Source organism: Artemia franciscana, chromosome 14, assembly GCF_032884065.1.
Source record: "Artemia franciscana chromosome 14, ASM3288406v1, whole genome shotgun sequence".
NCBI lineage: Eukaryota > Metazoa > Arthropoda > Branchiopoda > Anostraca > Artemiidae > Artemia > Artemia franciscana.
Window position 1 is genome coordinate 41,582,805 of NC_088876.1, and position 20,055 is coordinate 41,602,859.

General features: G+C 34.3%; 1 protein-coding gene across 1 annotated transcript in view; it reads right to left on the reverse strand.

Annotated features, from left to right (window-relative positions):
* LOC136035806 (apoptosis-linked gene 2-interacting protein X 1-like) overlaps window positions 1-20,055 on the reverse strand; it is a gene marked incomplete at its 3' end in the record, with an annotated part of 95,252 nt that overhangs the window by 63,080 nt on the left and 12,117 nt on the right. The window contains 1 exon segment of the mRNA XM_065717777.1: window positions 3,658-3,885. Within this exon segment, the coding sequence (XP_065573849.1) occupies window positions 3,658-3,885 (228 nt within the window).

Below are 20,055 nucleotides of genomic sequence, written 5' to 3' on the forward strand. Positions count from 1 at the left end.
TCTCTTAGTTTTGATCAGACGATTTTGAGAAAAAGGGTGGGGGAGGATGCCTAGTTGTCCTCCAATTTTTCTATTACTAAAAAAGGCAACTAGAATTTTTAATTTTTAACGAACGTTTTATTAGTAAAAAATATACGTAACTTACAAATACGCAACGAGCTTCTATATTCGTATATTTTTATTATGTATATGAGGGGATTTGCCCCCCCTTTAATACTTTAACATAAAGAACGAGATATTTAGGAAGAGATGAGCCCCCCATATACGTAATGATCTATGTTCATTTTAAGTTTTAATGCTGGTCTTTTCTTTCCGTGGAAAAAACTTTTTCATATTTATTTTGTCATTGTTTTTTTTTTTTAATAATGCTAGAAAATCCTGCACCCCTTTCATGGAATTTCTCTTCTCCCATGACGAATTCCACCAAGGTAAGATCTTCTACGTAGCCACCTCACCTCCACCCCCCTCCCCAACCAAAAAACCCCCTGAAAAGGTCTGTAAACTTTCAAATAACTATTACTGTATGTAAACATTGGTCAAAGTTTGTAACTTGCAGCCGCTTCCCCAGGGACTGTAGGGCAGTAAGTCAGGCCCAAAGACATAGTTATTATACTTTTCGACTATACTGAACAAAATGGCTATCTCGAAATTTTAATTCGTTGACTTTGGGAAAAAACGAGCGTGGGAGAGGGCCTGCGTGCCCTCCAATTTTTTTGTTCACTTAAAAAGGGCACTAGAGCTTTCAATTTCCGTTACAATGAGCCCTCTCGCGACATTCTAGGACCACTTGGTCGATACGATCACCCCTGGGAAAAAACAAAACAAAAAACAAACAAATAAACACGCACCCGTGATCGGTCTTCTGGCAAAAAATACTAAGTTCCACATTTTTCCACAAGTTCCACAAGGCATATTTTCCCAGGCTCGTAACTTTTGATGAGTAAGACTAAATTAAATGAAACATATATATTTAAAATCAGCATACAAATCTAATTCTTTTGATGTATCTATTAGTAGCAAAATTCTATTTTTTAGAATTTCGTTTACTATTAGGCCGGGTCGCTCCTTAGTGCAGTTCGTTATCACGAACTGTTTGATAAATAGCCCAAATTATATCATTTCCCATCTATTTCGTCACTTGTCTTTGCCTTGTCTTGTATTGAGCTGAGAGAAACTAACGAAGAAACCGGTTTGTTCTCGAGTTTTACGCAGCGTAAACTTGAGTATGTGGCACATAATACACAAGTATCAAAGTTCCTTCCCCCTACGGAAAAGAACTCAAATGAAATATTCAAATTTGGAAAGCCTTATTTTCCACAGTGGGGGGGGGTCTTGGGGGTATTTTTCCAGGGGTATTGGTAATTGGTCAATAGGTACTCATATAAGTGAATAAATAAATCTTAAAGAGTGAAACTTGCATTGAATATACGAATCAAGCTTGAAACAAACAAAATTCTGTGCAAACAAGAGTTTGGGTTTTGCCTCCTTCTCTCACTGTAAAAATTTCAAACCTGCGGCGTCATTGGCGCTTTACTGAAAACGCATTAGATTTCATATATTTTCATTTTGTACTTATTACAACATTGGGAAGAAAACTAGAGTAGAATTAAATTTTGAAATGATGAGCTTTCAGTAATTAATATAATTATATATCAAATATTCAGTTTTATTTTGTAATTTCTTTCCAAAACGGTTCAAAACAAATAAAATTTCACTAAAAACAAGAGTTTGCATACTGTCTTCTTCCTTAGCTGTAAAAGTTTAAAGCCTCTTCCGTCATTGGCACTTCACTAAAAACGAATTATATGACAAATATTATCTTTACCGCTTACTAAAGCATGGAAAAAAAAACACAGCAAAATAAAATATCAAAGTGATTATCTTTCAACAATTGTCATTATTTGTCAAATACATGTTTTATTTTGTTTGTACTTTCCAAGACTGTTCAAGAAGCATAGATTTCTCGGAAGGAATGAGCCCCCAGGGCATCCTTCCTCTGAAAAATCATGATTTTGTCTACCATGTCCTTACTCTATGTTTTATTTACGAATTTCTTTTTTTATTCAAGAAAGGGTCCAGATTTCTCTGTATAATATATAGAGAAGATTGTATTAATCATTTAATTTTATGATTGTATAATTGCCTTTTCTATTGTTAAACTACGAAACTGTCTTTGCCTTTGAAAGCACTCTAAAATGATCTTGGACTTCTTCCAAAAAATAATTATGTCTGAGTCATAAATATGTTTACCACACAAGAACATTTACAAGCATTCCACTTTGTCAACACCCGAACTATTCAACCCTAAAGAAACAGAAAAAAATCCATGCCGGATAGTTTGTGCCAAGGAGTCGCCGAATTCCAGAAATCATGTAAACCAGGTGACGCATGGCAATCTGAAAGTCTTTCAAGCTTTCCGGAACCACGCCAAGCCTTGTGGGGACTGCGTGTTTTCCCTGGAATTTTTCCCGTGGGGAGAGGATCATGATACTCCTAGCATCATACCCCCTATATTCCCCACCCTAAATTAAAAAATACTCTTTTTTAAGGGAGAATTTGAATTTTTTTTTTATTCTGTCATTTTCGCTGAAAAAAATATGCAAGTTTGGGGTCCTAAATCTTTAAAAAAGTGTTAAATAGTCCTCCTAGAGAAAAAAAACCCTCCTGGAAAATACCCCCCACCTCCCAAGGAAAATAACGACCGTAGAAAATACCCACTCCCTGTCAAATGCTCCCACTCCCCTGCCACCCCCCTTCCAGTATAAAATAACCCCCCGGTAAGAATAATTACAGTGCTGACTTATACCAAGCGATTTTCAAAGGCGGGAGAAAAGGGCATTAAACACACAAAATTGGAGCCTTAAGCTTCCTTAATCTTCCTAAATCTTTTTAAGATTTTTAAGGTCCTAAATCTTCAAAAAAAAGTGTTATTCTTCCTTCCTTAAATTTTTTGTGAATCGATGCTACTGAGTATAATTGGCGTGCCATAAAAAAAGAAAGTGGAAGGAGAGAATATGGCATATACCATAGGTTGCCTATGCCCTACAATTACCAGATACTCATTTTTAAGGCAACTAACTCCAAAGACTTTTCTACTAACCTGTGTGTGTTGGAAATAATAGCAAGAGGGGGATGTGACGAAACAAGAGAGACGAATTTTGTTAAGGGGTTGTAAAACTATAGAAAAACTTTGGTTTTGGCATATTGCTGAGAAAGCCTTGTTGGTGCTGCAAGAGCCATCAATTAGAAAGGGTGGAGAGGGTAATTTCCCCCTTTAGATTCTGAAAATTACTTTTATGTATGACAAAAAATACCAGAGCCCTTATACTTTAAAAGTACAATTTATATGGATATTCGTTCGGATATTTGAAGAAAAAAATTTCACCTCCCCCTGATTTCCTGGTATAAGCCCATCTTTGAATCTATTCCCTCCAAAAAATGCCAAATGGATATAAGAATACGAAGTTGCTTGTAATTGAATGAGAAAGAAGATATAAATTTGACTTTTACTATCCCCAGCTTGATTTCGAAAAATTCAAGTAATTAAAAGGTAATAAAAGTATTAGTATTAGATTATTAGTTACAAAATACAAGATAATTAGTTAAAAAACTTGATACATAATGTTATCGATTGTGGGTAATAACCTCATAGCTTACCAGTTGAATGGATCTGCGCCAATGAGAGAGAAACAACGGTCTAGAGGCGGGAGAATAACCTTTGAAATGTAGTAGTTTGCATTCAACCTCAAGGAAGGATCAGTTAGAACTTCAAGTGGGGTTTTAACCAATTTAATTAGGGGAAGTCCGGGTGAACCATAAACAATGACATAAGGAACTCTTTGCCCATTCAGAGGTTCTGCTCGTGGATCTACCATTGTCTGCCTCCTAAAAAAATTAATGGTTTCTTGTAAATGCTAATTAATAGTTCTATATATGTGTCTTAATAAATACATATGTGTATATATCAAAAATATAAATAGAACTAATAAATATTTTTAATAGGCATATATTTCGGGGGCGATACCTAGCACGAGGAGACCATAGGGAATTTATGGTAGGTATGCCACTTGCCTGGGTATTTAATTTTTTGGGAATTTAAAGTGACGAAACCCTATAGGCAAGTGTGTATTATCCTGATGAGCCCTTGTGTTGGGTTGTAGCCTCTGAATTATTTGTCTTATTTATTATTTTTTATTTTATATATGACGACTTATACTTACTATATGACGACTTATACTTACGACTTATATGACGTATATGACGGTATATGACGACTTATACTTACTTACGACACGACTGCCTGTCAATGGATTATTCTTTGCGGTTGATTGTGTGTGGCTATGCTGTTTGACCTATGTAATTGGATAGAAGAGTAAGGTTAAGGCATCGTTCAAGTACTGATCTATTTAAATTACTAAAGTAGGAAAACAGTCTTCCTATTTCCCTCTGTCTTACTTCTTTTTTTATCTTTTTTTATCTTTGGTTTTGTGGTGTGAGTTTGTTTCTGTGTTTGTATTGATGCACTGGTGATTTTTTTTCAATATATATTTTTTCTATTTAATTAGCATAATTACATCTCTTTCATCAATTTGCAAGGTTGGAAAACTGCTTATAGACGTTATTCATACAGAGTACATTGCAGGCTAGGTTACAAGTTTTGGAGTCCTTCTCTGACCACTCTGTAGGACCTTAGCATCTATATTGTACTGTAGGGATGCTACCACCATCCAAACTTAATTTGAGGGCCGACAAGGGCTTCACGAAGGTTCTTTACTATACATGGGTTTCTTGTAATGAAAGTGTGCCTAATAAGCCAGAGTGCTTGGCTAGGTTTTCGTTTCTTGGACTTCTGTGCAGCAACAAAAATTTTTGCTCATTACAGTGGCAAGAATAATCCCAATATTCTTCACTTCAGTACTGTTTCTAGCTGATCATCTCTAGTGCAGTATGTGTGGTCAGAGTTATTTTGATCAAAAGGCAAAACATATCTTCTATGCAATCTTCAAAGCCCTTGAAAAAACGACAAAGTAGAAGTAGTAGCTTCACAACACTTTCTCGTGGTATATTCTAAGCTATTCCTGAAAGCCTCATTTGCCTAACTCAGTAATTGTTAGGAACAGGGGCACTTTTGAAAGAAGTTCTAAAAAATTCCGGAAACTCCTTTTACAATAATAATAATAATAATATATTATTCCTTACGCCTATCGACAAAAAATTTCCACATAGCTGACACCTTATTAAAAGAAAAATGATATGGCAGGGCGAAGAGCGGATCGACTGCGGCAGGATTGCCATTTAGTGTCGTCCTACGTTGAAAGCCTCGAAATATGGTATGTTAATATTTAGGCTATTGGAAAAGGCTTCCAGTGATTTCATCTTTTGGACAGGGAATGGCAGTTTGTTCCAGATCCTGGTGACCTGGGGTATGAACGAAAGATGGTAAGAATTAGATCTTGCAATCTTCATCTTCACAGGCTCCAATTGCAGACTGTGCGATCTTGTGTCGCTTTGGGTAGTTATTTCAACAAGCTTGTCTTTTACGTTCCCAAAATTCTCGTGAACTATCTTGAAGAGGGATTTTAAGTTAAGATCGTTCTTCTTGTCTCAAGTTTATGGAGAGTGAGCCTTCGTTGGGCTTCGTCATACGGAAGGTTTCTTAATCCTTGAAGTCCTTTCACAAAGCGTTTCTGGATTCGTTCTATTCTGTCAATATCATTTTTGAGATAAGCTCAATTATGATATTACTTGACCAAGTCACTCAGGAGGGTTCTTTGTCGAAGATAAAGTTAACGCTAATAAATCGTCAGTTATGACAGTTAGTTTTTTTAAATCATTCCATTCTTGAACAAACCCTATTCCTCCCAAAATTCCTCCAAAACCAAAATGCATTAAACTACTTGGAATGACAATTACTGCTGACTTGAAGTGGGACGCCTATGTTCAAAGCATCCTCAAACAAACTCCTCCTTCGGTTTACGTTCTAAAAATTTTTATGAAATTTTCTTGCCCCCCTAAGGATCTTCTCCAACTCTACTGTTCTTTTATTCAGCTAATAATCGAGTTTCTTGTCCAGTGTGACATTTCGCTCTTTCTTCAGAGTATATCTATACGATGTCAAAACGAGCCTTTAGAATTATAAATGACGAAGGGAATGTTCCATATCATTATCTGCTAAGTAAATTCAAGGTCACCACATTGGATGAGAGAAGAAACCTCCAGTGACTTCGTTTCGGTACCAAGATCCTGTCTTTTGCCCGATTATATTCCATCATTCCCGAACCCTACCATTCCTCCCGCTATAGACCGTCCCGTAGAAAATGCCAAAAAGTCTCCAAACTGACTCCCATCCCCGCTAAACATGAAAGATATTGCAAGAGTTTTGATCCGAGTTTTGTTGAATATTATAATAACCAGGAATACAAGTCATTATTTTTATTGTTATCTGTGTATTTTTGACTTTTCAACTAAGTATTGACTTTTTTTTTATGTACTTTGTACAATGAAATATGTTTGACGTGGAGGTCAAATTTTTTGATATGATATATATATATATGATATGATGAATTGATATGTTATACATACTGGTGCTTTTTGTGATGTAAAATTCAAATTCGGCAACCATGCTGTGATAGAAATTTTAAAATAAAATTCTATTCTATTCCAAGCAACTATGCGTTTTTGACATTCACCATGCACTTATGCTGAACATTGAGCAATTCTAAAATTCATTTTTCAGAGATTCAAACCTAATTACCAACCAATTTTTGAGATTTACAATCTTACAAAAATCCAAGCTGTTACCATCAAACCTTGCACAAGATTGACAAAACTGACTGGTTAAGTTGTCAACTGACAACTGTCAACTTGATATTTGAATGTTTTTCGTCAACAGTATGTGATAGTCAATAGTATAGAAATAATTTGTAGATATAAATATCCAAAAGAGTTTGCTTGATAAAACAACACGGAATAAAAGTTCTTGGAAAATTTGTTCCTTAGTATTTCAAAGAGGCAGATTTTGATTCCAGTGATCAGATTTTGTGAAAGCGTTTTCATACTAATGAAAGCAAAAAGAAGAATAAGTCGCTGATCTGAAGAAGGAGAAGAAGAGGGTTTTTTCTTTCAATGAAAAGAAGTTTTGTTGCTGTTTACCCCTTCTGAAGAAGTAGAAGAACAGAAAAAGAAAGTCAGAGAGTTAAGGTGACAAGAATAACTCGTTACAACTCTCTTTGCACTGCAATTCAGCAGAGAGCTTATAAGCAGTGAACTGAAAAAGTTCAGAGCTATGGTTAATTGGAGAAAAAACCAAGACAGATTGTCTGAGTGAGAGGCAAAGCTGGCATAAGCCTTTTTTAGAATTGTATAAAAATGATGTTCATTGATGTCAAGTTTTCAGTATTTGAAATGACGAATTGATCGAAAGTAGAGGCGGCCTGGAATCAAAAGCTACGGTTTTACAAAAAAAAAAAAAAATCCTGCAACAGGGTCACAACAGGGACTTAAACTATTCTAACTATTAATAATGCTGATGCAGCATTTTAATGCAGCATTTTTACTGTTTTAAGAAGTAGAGTTAAGAGAAAGAGTCAAACTTTAGCGTAAAGAGCGAGGTGTTTAGGAGGATAAGTCGCTTTCATATACGGAGTAATTTCTGTTTGTTTTAAGTTGTGAAGTCGCTCCTTACTTTCATTTAAAAAAACTTGTTTTTTTATTTGAAGAAAAAGCCAAGACAGATAGTATGAGTGAGAGGCAAAGCAGGCATAAGCCTTTTTCAGGATTGTATAAAAATGATGTCATTTCCCTTGTTGATAGTCTTTCATCCATCAATCCATCCTAGGGCAGAACTAACGCAGATAGTAGATGTCCACGTAATATGTCAGATAAATCTAATGAACCGGAACCGGAAAGGTCAAAGAGATTGGCTTCCGCTGTTACATTGAAAAAAAATAAGAGCAATAAACTATATGTAATTAGTTTATTAGGTATAAATTTTGTTTATTTTTATTCATGTCTTTTAGTTTTACTGCTGATGATGAACACTGTATATGTGTTCGAAATATCCAGTTAAATAATTTTATATCTATTCACTGTCAATAAAAAGGTTTCATCCCTATTTTGAACTGTTCTACTTTCGTAACGCAGATAGGCGCGGAATAAGGGTAATTCAAATATTCTGTGAGTTTTATGAGCCATTTGAAGGTAGTGGCAGACCCCAAATAATAGATTTTCAAAGATTTATGACTGCAAATGTTCACAGGACTTTGGAATTGAATGCAGAGCAGGGAACTGTTTTCGCCTGGACTCACAGGCGAAAAAAGAACAGTAAAAAACGGGGAGCGGGCCAAAATAATCGAATAAATAATAAAATGAAATTTTTTTTTCATGAAACATCAAAAGCTAAATTGGCCAGCCAAGACAAAAACAACGAGAGAGGAAAATCTCACGATAAAGAAAACAAACGGGACTGCGGACAGTAGAAGAAAAAGGATATACGGCGCGAATATTTCGCCTGTATAAAACAAGGCGTCTTCAACGCTAAGAAACAAAGTTACAGCCTAAAATTAATCAAAATATAAAACCAAGAAGCAAAAAGAAAATAAAAAATATTTATATATACAATTGATACCACTATGATTAAGCACCAAAGAAGTTAAATAGAGTTTCTCTAATGAAAACAGTGAAGTAAATAGATAAAAAAAAAACAAAATTAAAAAGAAATTAATTATTTTGTTGCGAAATAATCCTCTTGCTTGCTTTGACTGCAACAATTCGTCTAGGTCTTGTATTTAATTAAATAAAAAAAAACTAATTTTTTTAGCTGAAAGTAAGGAGTGACATTAAAACTTAAATTGAACAGAAATTACTCCGTATATGAAATGGTTTGTCCCTTCCGCAATCCCTCGCTCTTTACGCTAAAGCTTTTAATTGCTTTAAAAAGTAGAATTGTGGCAAAGAGTCAAACAAAGATTCAAACTCGGATTTTTACATTTTGACAACAGAACACATCCATATTTCAAAACTCAAGTTTTGTCAGGTTTTCAGAGTAGCAACATTTTAATATTTGTTAGCTTAACCTTCGAAGGTTAATCTTTTCTAGATTTTCAAACTTGTGTACATCCAAGTCTATAGGTTTTTCACATCTCGACAACAAAAAACCCTCGGATTCCAAGAAATTCACCTTTTTTAACATTTTCAAAAATCAAAAACATTTAAATTCAGATTTCTATGAATACTTAAAAATGCCCTTCATGCTTAGAAAAATCAAGTTTCTCCAGTTTTTCAAAGTAGCGTTACTTTTGATATTTACTCTGCAATAAATTTTAGATTTTGTCAACTAAACCTTCAAATTTGATGAATTTCTTCTTTTTTATATTTTTAGATCCAAGTCTCTTATTTTTCGCATTTTGACAAAAGAAATCCCTCATATTCCAAAATATTATTTTTTTCACATTTTCAGAGTCCTATGACTTCTAATTTTCCAATTTCGACAACTAAAACCCTTCACATCCATATATATAAAAATAAGTTGTCTGTGTGTCGGGTGACCTCATGCTTGTGTGTCGACTGACGTCATATTTGTCGACTGACGAAATTACAGACCGGGGCATCGGGAAACAAATGACGACCGGGACACCGAGACATAGGGAATATAAATGACGACTGGGACGCTCAAAGAGAAAGCGACCGGGACACAAGGAATGTTCGAATAGCAATCACCATCAACAAAGCACCGGGATACAAATGACGACCGGGACACAGGGAATATAAATGACGACCAGGACACTCAAAGAGAAATTACAGACCGGGACACCGGAACACAAATGACGATCGGGACAAAAATGACGACCAGGACACAGGGAATATAAATGACGACCGCGACACTCAAAGAGAAATTACAGACTGGGACACCGGGACACAAATGACGACCGGGACACAGGGAAACAACAACAACGGGGACGCCGGGGGGGGGGCACAGGGGGATATATAAATGACGATGGGGACACAGGGAATGTTCGATTAGCAATCACCATCAATAAAGCTCAAGGGCAATCATTAGAATAGTGAGGTATAGATCTGAATACAGATTGTTTTTCCCATGGACAATTATATGTTGCATGTTCAAGAGTCGGTAAACCTGACAATCTATTTATATGCACAGACAATGGGACAGCCAAGAATGTTGTATATTCGCAAGTTTTTCGTAGTTAAAAATATATATATATATATATATATATATATATATATATATATATATATATATATATATATATATATATATATATATATCTATATTCACAGGTGGGACACAGGGACATAACTACAATGGCGCGTAACTAATATGGCGCGTAACGACTTACGTGCGCAGGGGGGGGGCTTGGGGGATGTTGGGGTGGGGCAAAGCGCCACCCCAACATCTAGGTTAAAATAAAACTAAATTTTCTTCATGTATTCAGAGTAGCATGACTTCTGTTCTTTACATCTTGACAAAAAAACCTCATGTTCAAAGAAATGTAAGTTTTCCGCAATTTCAGAGTTCTAAGACTTAGTCTTCAGATTTTGACATATACACCTTCAAATTTAAAATTTTTCATTTTTCTATAATAAATTCTTTGAATTTCCAACTTGCAAAATAACACAACTTCACATTTGAAAAATTCAAGTTTTTTCACTTTTGCATGGCTTCAAGTCTGAATCTTTTGATCTTGCCCACTAAACCTTCAAATACCAAGAATTTTCGTTTTTAGCATTTTTAGTTCCAAATCTTTAGTTTCATATGTTGACAACTAAAAAACCCTCTATATTTCAGGAATCACATTTTTTTTCCAAATGTTAGTTCTTTTGTTGTTTTTCTTCAACAAAATTCTTCCCTATGCAAGAATATTAAGAAAGCTTGTAATTTGTGCCTTCTAACCCTTTGAATTTTTTTCTCAAATTTAAAGAATGTGAAAACTAACACACCACAATCCATTAATGAAGCCTAATAAAGCAAAAATTGTTTGAATAAAAATTTGAAAGGTGAAATCACTTGAACAAAATAACTAAAATGATGATGACTTAAGGACAAAAATTGAAAAAGACGAAACTACTTGATAAACAAGAGCTAAGAGCTCATATGGCATCATTTTGCCAACTAAACCTTCAAATACCAAGAATTTTTGTTTTTAGCATTTTTAGTTCCAAATCTTTAGTTTCATATTTTTACAACTAAAAAACCTTCTACATTTCAGGAATCACGTTTTTTTTTCAAAATGTTAGTTCTTTTGTTGTTTTTCTTCAACAAAATTCTTCCCAATGCAAGAATATTAAGGAAGTTTGTATGTTGTGCCTTCTAACCCTTTGAATTTTTTTCTCAAATTTAAAGAATGCGAAAACTAACACACCACAATCCATTAATGAAGCCTAATAAAGCAAAAATTGCTTGAATAAAAGTTTGAAAGGTGAAATCACTTGAACAAAATAACTAAAATGATGATGACTTAAGGACAAAAATTGAAAAAGACGAAACTACTTGATAAAAAACTGATAAAAACGCTTCAACAATAACTAAAAAAAACGGACTTAATTTTTGAAAAATACCAAATTGCTTGAATAAAATTTTGAAAACCCCACATTACTTGAACAAAAATGAAAATGCCAAAAACTTTAGACCAAAATAAAAAAAAAAAATTACTTGAATAAAACTTAAATATAAATTTACAAAATAGCAAAAAAGACAAAATACACTCAAGAAAGTTAAGAATCTGTGAAGATCCTCGAAAAACAAAATATAAATTTGTGAGAACTACAGAAAAATCGAAAAAAAAAGAAACATTAGCTCGATCAAATTGGAAAATCATTGAAATGCGTGCGCCAAAATTTGAAACAGCAATTCTTGTTATTTTAAAAGCATTATAAGCCATACCAGTTTCTTTCCAATATTTAAGAAATGATTTTACAGGTCATCCTAGGAAATTTACCTTTTTACCTTCCAAACGAGCGAAAAATGAATCAATAATACCTGCAATGCATTTCTGCCAACAGAAGTCAGTACCCAGTTGTCGGTTGAGAAAGCAATCGATAATAAAGTCACTGAAATAACCACAGCTATAGTAGCTATGGATAAAGTCACAGGTAAGCACGGCATTATTTTATTTTTATCAGAAAATACAACCTAAAAGCTGGAAATAATAATCTGATAAGTTCTTACTTGTGTGTATTTATAAAAACTATAATTTCTTCTTGCAAATTATAAGTAGAAGGAAACTGGTTTAAGACTAACAATGATCTTTACCTGAAGAATTATGTTTCAACATACCTGAGGAATCTCTTCGGTGCCTCAAGGTGTACCTTTCGTACCGTACCTAATGGTAAAATTAGTGCAATGGCGAATTTAATTAAAGTTGTTTTTCCTCCTGTGAGCACGAAGGTAATCAACTATGTCGTAGCTAGAATAGGGACCAGTGATTATAACAAGTATATACAGAGGAACTTGTCTCAAGATGGCTTGAGCAATATCTGATGGAGGAAAAAGTTAAATGAAATTGGCAAATTATATGAAAAATATAGAAAATACGTGGGAAGATACAAATTTCAGAAGGACTAGTAGAAAAATTGAGATACACTCGACAATTAGAAATTTGTGTTTTTGCTCGATTAAAGTTGGATCTTTAGAAAAGTTCCATCTAAAAGCAATGCAGTTTTGTTCCTTGGCTACAAAAATAATAGATCTTTGAATTCCCTCAACAAAATCTGAAAAAAAATCTTTTGAAAAAAATGATGAAAATCATAAGAAATTTGAGATAAAAATGAAATAGACGGAAACAGTTGAAGTAAATTTTGAAAATCGTGAAACCTAGGGAAAATAATTTGAAAAAGACGTAATTACATGAAAAAAAGAGAAAAATATTGCCCGAGTTTCCTCAAGAAACATTAAAATGGTGAAACCTATCTTCTCCTTAGAAATAAGGACTTTGGTGTCGCTCAATTTGTCGACAAGTTGGAGTCTTTGTAAATGTGAATGGAATGTCAACATCCAAACGGTTTGGCAATATTGAAAATAGCATTCCACTAATGAAAAATATAATTTTCTCTTTATTTGGCAAGGAAACAGGAACTTTACTTTATACAAACAACCGAGACTCCTGGAGACTATTGCCTCGAGTTTATTAATATTTGCCTTAGAAGACAGAGTTGAGTCAATGGAGATACCTAAATATCTAAATACATCCACTCTTTTTATGGAGGAAGTTCCAATACTAATAGTTTTAAATGACACACGCTTCACTGTTCTCAAACTTCACCCGAAAACCACAAATTACGACTTCTCTAGGTTAGCTATCAGTCGATTAGCATGAAACCAAGAATTTACATTAAAAGCAACAGTTTCGAGGGCCATTCGTATATCCTTCTCGTTGCCAGCCTTCAAACTAATTACTGTGTCATCTATCGTCCGAAGGCATGCATTTTGTAAGGACATTTATGTATATAAAAAAAGTAACAGTCCCAATACAGACCCTTGTGGAACCCCTGTATTTTCTAAAGGAAAAATATGAGATGATTCCTCACCGACTTGGACTGTAAAATTTCTTTCTAATAAATAAGATCTCACTAACTCAAGAGCTATTCCACGAATAGCTCGGAGGGGACTTAGTTACCCTCCAATCTTTTTGGTCACTAAAAAGGGCACTAACGCTTTTAATTTCCGTTTGAGTGAGTGGAGGTCTCGTCTAAAATATTTGCATTTCTATAGTGACCCCTCGTATAAGGCTTATGGATTATCATCAGGGGTTCCGGTTGCAAATATTTAACTTACTAATTAAGCAAAAACTTTTTTTTTCTCAGCTGCCCAGTCTGAGGTAATACCATTTTACTGACTATCTGGGTTTTTTTTTCTTTTTTTTGGTATAACTCCCTAAGCTTGTGACAAGCTTAGACAGTCAAACCCGAGACACAAACACAGACAGTCAACGAAATAATGGTCAACCAATATTTAATTCGTTTTTTGTTAGAACAACTGTCTTAGCTTATAATTGAGTTCACTTGCATAAGACTTTCGGCAGACAGGCCCTTTTAGGCTTTGGACATTTATTCCCCTTATAATTCCTATCAACTTGTTGGTCAACTAACATTAAATCAAATTTTTATTAGTGTAAATGTCTAAGTTTATAAATTGAATCAATCGCCTTGCCTGACACTGATTGCAGAATGATCCAATTTTTACTTAAGACGCTTGTTTACCTGTCATCCCACGCAAATTAACGGTCCTGTGTCAATTCTGAATTCTTGGTTTAACCTCCCTAAGACCATAGGTAGGACTACCTTATTTACCTCTCATTCCAGGTAACCTAATTGTCCTTTGTCAATTTTAAATTCTTGGTCAACCTCAGCGCTTCCACTTTTAGGGAGATTACCCCATTTTAGGGAGAAATCACTTCTTTTAGGGACACTTATTTTAAATATAGGGACAAAGGGAAATCTGGAGTTAAGTAAGGATTTTCAGTGAAAGTTTGATTTTTTCAAACAAAAAGTTGAAAAATTCATCATTGTAATATTTCTTAGTGAGAAAGATCTAAAACTTCATGTTGAAGTATTGGACAGGGTTAAGTGTAGTAATGGATCAGCTGAGCATCTGACTAACTGCATCAAACAAGTCATTGAAACGAAACTCTATTCCCTGGCAAAATATTCTTGAATTTTATGCAGATACTACTAAAGTCATGCTTGGAGCTAATAGATGTACTTCAACGCTAATGAAAGCGATGGTGCCTCATATCTTGAATCTGAAATACTCGTGCCATCTTATTCACTTATGTTCATCCTATGCATGCTTGTCACTTCCCAAGACACTAGAAGACTTGGAACGAAATATATATGCCCACTTTTCCAGGAGTGCTTCCAGGTGAGATAAGTATGCAGAATTTAACAAGTTCCTTGAATGCAAAGCACTCCCAATTCTTGCACCAGGACAGACCCCCAGACCCCTTGGGTGTCCCTTCAGGTTTGCACAAAGAGGCTTATTGAGCACCGGGTTGCTCTTACTCATTATTTTATAAAACCACGTTTGACGACCCAACTATAACCAATGACCTTAACTAGTCAGCATTACAAAGCAAGTTGACAAAGTTGAATTTATGGACAACTCTCTTGGCCTCTCTAATGACTTCAACACAGTTTTCCAATCTGAGCTTCTACTTCTTCATTCCCTAAAGGTAAGTGTCAGCAAACTTGTGAATAATGTTGCGTCTAACCTTAATGGAACCAGACTATATTCGCAGTCTTGGTTTCTTTACCGAACTGAATCCTTACCTTTCGAGTGAGTACCTACCTTTAAACCAGACATATGTGGGAATAGCTGTAACCGATTCAGTGTAAGAACTCGTAGATGATCAAGAGCCAAGTATTAAAATTGATCTCTTTTACCAGTCTTGTCGAAACTATTATATAGTCCTAATCAAGCACATTCAAGACCGTTTCAAGTTTGAAGACGAAATTTTAGACATTTTGGGATTGATTGAACCAAGGAATGCAAGAAATTTGAAGCTAAAATCTCTAAGGCCACTATTTGCGAGATTTCTTGTTGTAACAGTAAAGTATTGCGTCCAAAAAACGGACGAAGGATGGAGATCTCAGGCAATGACCGATGTCACTCAGCTTCATTTGGGAGATGCGCAAGTTGAAGACCTGTCAGTTGAGCAGTACTGGATGAAGATACTTAGTCTGAAAACTCGCAGTGGTAAAATCAAGTACCCAGAATAGTGGAAGTGCATATCACTGATATTTTCATTACCCTTTAGTAATGTACCTGCTGAGCGTTCGTTTAGTCACCTGAAATTAATCAAAACAGACATCCAAAATAGTTTCGAGAACATCACACTAGTCTCACTTATTCGAGTCAACTACTGGTTGGAAAACGAAGATAAAACTCCATCAACTGTCAGCATACCGAAAGCTGTTGTTGGCTTCAAGACTAAAGCAAACGCTAATTGCGATGAAGAGCTGGAGATGACACTTACTTGAACCTTTTTTATTGGTTCTCGATAGTGTAAAAGATTTTATGTATATCATTATCTGAAGTAAAAAATAACACTTTGATTCTACGTTACGTTTTAAGATTGTATGGAAATCTAAGACAAAATATCTTTTTTCTAGGGAGAAAAATAGGGAGAAATCAGATCTAAAGACAAGGAATTTTAGAGAAAATCGATATAAAAATAGGGAAAATTGAAACCGAAAAGTGGAAGCCCTGGTCAACCTACCTGAGACTCTAGGCGGGCGTGCCTTGTAAAAGATAACAAACTAGTATTGGTCTAATAAGAGAGGAATACTTCACTCACCCTTTACCCGTGCCATTTAACCAAACGAACTAACATCATTAACAAATGAACTAACATCATTTTTAAACCTAAAATGGGGGCTAATGCCAGATTTGCCTCTCAGTCAATCAGACTATCTGTCTTGGCTTTTTCTACAATTAGCCATGGCTTGATACCCACAACTATTCAATTTTAATTCAAGGGTATTACTTTTTTATTAGATGGAAATATACTCGGTTTTTTCTTCTGCATGAGTTTTTTTCTAGTCTTGTTATCGACAAGACATTTATAGAGTCCCCCATTCTCCGACCCCACATTTGCGCAGAGAGACGTATTTGCCCTAAAAATTGATCCAATTTATAAAATGACATCATTTTTATGCAATTCTGAAAAAGGCTCATGTCAGCTGTGCCTCTCACTCATACTATCTGTCTTGGCCTTTTCTCCAATTACCAATGGCTTGATGGCAAATTTATTTTAATTCAACTGTTGTTATTAGCTGTTTTTAAAGAACCTTTATTCACTAAACTAGCAATTACGGAATACTGTATATTTGTATAATGGATAGAAGGATAAACTTCAGGAAAAGTTATACGGGGGCCTATGATTTCCCCCTCAAAGGCCATATCCAGGGGGTTACCTGTTCTTAACCTCCTCCTCCCCGCAAAAGGTTTTCCAGCTCATAAAATCATAACAAATGCAATTTTATGCGTGTGATGCACAGAAATGTGCATCGAATGGCTGAAAATACCCCTTCCCCTTCAAACAATAATCCTGAATACACTATTGTCCTCTCTATAAAGTTCTAGAGGCAATGTAACATCGTAAAGTATTCTGGGCCCTGAGCTTGGAAGTTAGATGATCAAACAGTTCGTGGGAACGAACTGTAGCAAGGAGCGACCCTGCTCAATAGTAACCAAAACTCTAAAAAATGGAATTTTGATACCAATAGCTACATCAAAAGAATTACATTTTAATGCTGATTTTAAATATATAAGTTTTATCCAGTTTAATCTTACTCATCAAAAGTTACGAGCCTAAGAAAATTTTTCTTAATTTAGAAAATAGGGGGAAACAACCACTAAAAGTCATAGAATCTTAACAAAAATCACACCATCAGATTCAACGTATCAGAGAACCCTGCTGTAGAAGTTTCAAGCTCCTATCTACAAAAATGTGGAATTTTGTATTTTTGCCAGAAGGAAGATCACGGATGCGTGTTTATTTTTTATTATTTTTTTTTTTTTCAGGGGTGATCGTATCGACCCAGTGGTCCTAGAATCTTGCAAGAGGGCTTATTCTAACGGAAATAAAAAGTTCTAGTGCCCTTTTTAAGTGACCAAAAAAACTGGAGGGCATCTAGGCCCCCTCCCACGCTAATTATTTTTCCAAAGTCACCATTCAGGGGTTATTCTTAAGAAATTGGGACAAAGTTAAAGCTTTAGTGTAAAGAGTGAGGCACTAACGAGAGGGTGAACTCCCTCATATCTATATATATAAAAATAAGTTGTCTGTCTGTGGATGTGTGGATGGATGTGTGGATGGATGTGTCAGGTGACGTCACCTGAAAAAACTGGATCAGGTGACGTCAAAATTGAAAAAACTAAAAAAAGGCAAAAACTACAAAAAAAAACTAAAAACTAATAAAAAAAATAAAAAAGCTAAAAAACTAAAAAAACTATAAAGGTAAAAACCAATAAAAAATTAAAAAAAAACTGAAAAAACTAAAAAAAGGCAAAAACTACAAAAAAAAACACAGGGAGTATAAATGACGACCAGGACATAAGTAAAAAAAAAAAAACTATCTATATACATAAAAATAAGTTGTCAAACTAAAAAAAGGCAAAAACTACAAAAAAACTAAAAACTAATAAAAAAGCTAAAAAACTAAAAAAAACTAAAAAAAAGGCAAAAACTACAAAAAAAACTAAAAACTAATAAAAAAAATAAAAAAGCTAAAAAACTAAAAAAACTAAAAAAACTAAAAAAAGGTAAAAAACTAAAAAAACTAAAAACTAAAAAAAACTAAAAAAAAGGAAGAAACTGAAAAATAAGCTAAAATAAAGGTAAAAACCAATAAAAAACCAAAAAAAAACTGAAAAAACTAAAAAAAGGCAAAAACTACAAAAAAACTAAAAACTAATAAAAAAAGTAAAAAAGCTAAAAAACTAAAAAAACTAAAAAAACTAAAAAAACTAAAAAAAGGTAAAAAACTAAAAAAAATAAAAAATAAAAAAAAACTAAAAAAAAGGAAAAAACTGAAAAATAAGCTAACATAAAGGTAAAAACCAATAAAAACTAAAAAGAAAAAAAGGAAAAAACTAAAAAAAATTTCATCTAAAAAACTAAAAAAAACTAAAAAAGGTAAAAACTAAAAGAACTAAAAAAGAAAAAAATAAATGACGACACTCAAAGAGAAAGCGACCAGGACAAAAGGAATGTTCGATTAGCAATCAACAAAGCACCGGGACATAGGGAGTATAAATGACGACCAGGACATAAGTAAAAAAAAAATTAACAAAACTAAAAAGAAGGTAAAAACTACAAAAAAACTAAAAAGAAAAAAAAAACTAAAAACTAATAAAAAAACTAAAAAATCTAAAAATCTAAATAAACTAAAAAAGAAAAAAAAAAGGAAAAAAATAAAGGAGAAAAACAAAACTAAAAAACGAATGTATATACAGACCGGTACACCGGAATACAAATGACGACCGGGACACAGGGAATATAAATGACGACCGGGACACAGGGACACAACTACAACGGGAACACCGGGGGAAACAGGGGGATATAAATGACGACCGGGACAAAAAAACTAAAAAGAAAAAAAAACTAAAAACTAATAAAAAAACTAAAAAATCTAAAAATCTAAATAAGCTAAAAAAGAAAAAAAAAGGAAAAAAATAAAGGAGAAAAACAAAACTAAAAAACGAATGTATATACAGACCGGGACACCGGGATACAAATGACGACCGGGACACAGGGAATATAAATGACGACCGGGACACAGGGACACAACTACAACGGGGACACCGGAGGAAACAGGGGGATGTAAATGACGGGACCATTATATGTTGCATGTTCAAGAGTCGGTAAACCTGACAATCTATTTATATGCAAAGACAATGGGACAGCAAAGAATGTTGTATATTCGCAAGTTTTACGTAGTTAAAACCATATATATATATATCTATCTATATTCACAGGTGGGACATAGGGACACAACTACAATGGCGCGTAACTATTATGGCGCGTAACGACTTACGCGCGCGGGGGGGCTTGGGGGGGGCGCGAAGCGCCCCCACCAACTAGGTGTTGGGGTGGCGCGAAGCGCCACCCCAACAGCTAGTATGTAATAAAACCATGAGAATACAAAAGTTTGTTACTTTTGTATGAGCTAGGTACTGACGAGAGGGTGAACCCCTTCATATACGTTATAAAAACATGAGAATACAGAATTTCGTTACGTAAGCTAATTTGTAAGTTAGGTACATCTTTTACTAATAAAAACATTGATGAAAAACCAAAAGTTCTAGTTGCCTTTTTAAGTAACCAAAAAATCGGAGGGCAACTAGGCCTTCTCCCCCGCTCCTTTTTTTCTCATAATCATTCGATCAAAACCACGAGAAAGCCAATTAGCCAAAAAAATAAATATGCAAATTTCGTTTTAATTATTCATCTGCGGAGAGCCAAAATTAAAACATGCATTGATTCAAAAACGTTCAGAAATTAAATAAAAAAAAAGTTTTTTAAACAGAAAGTA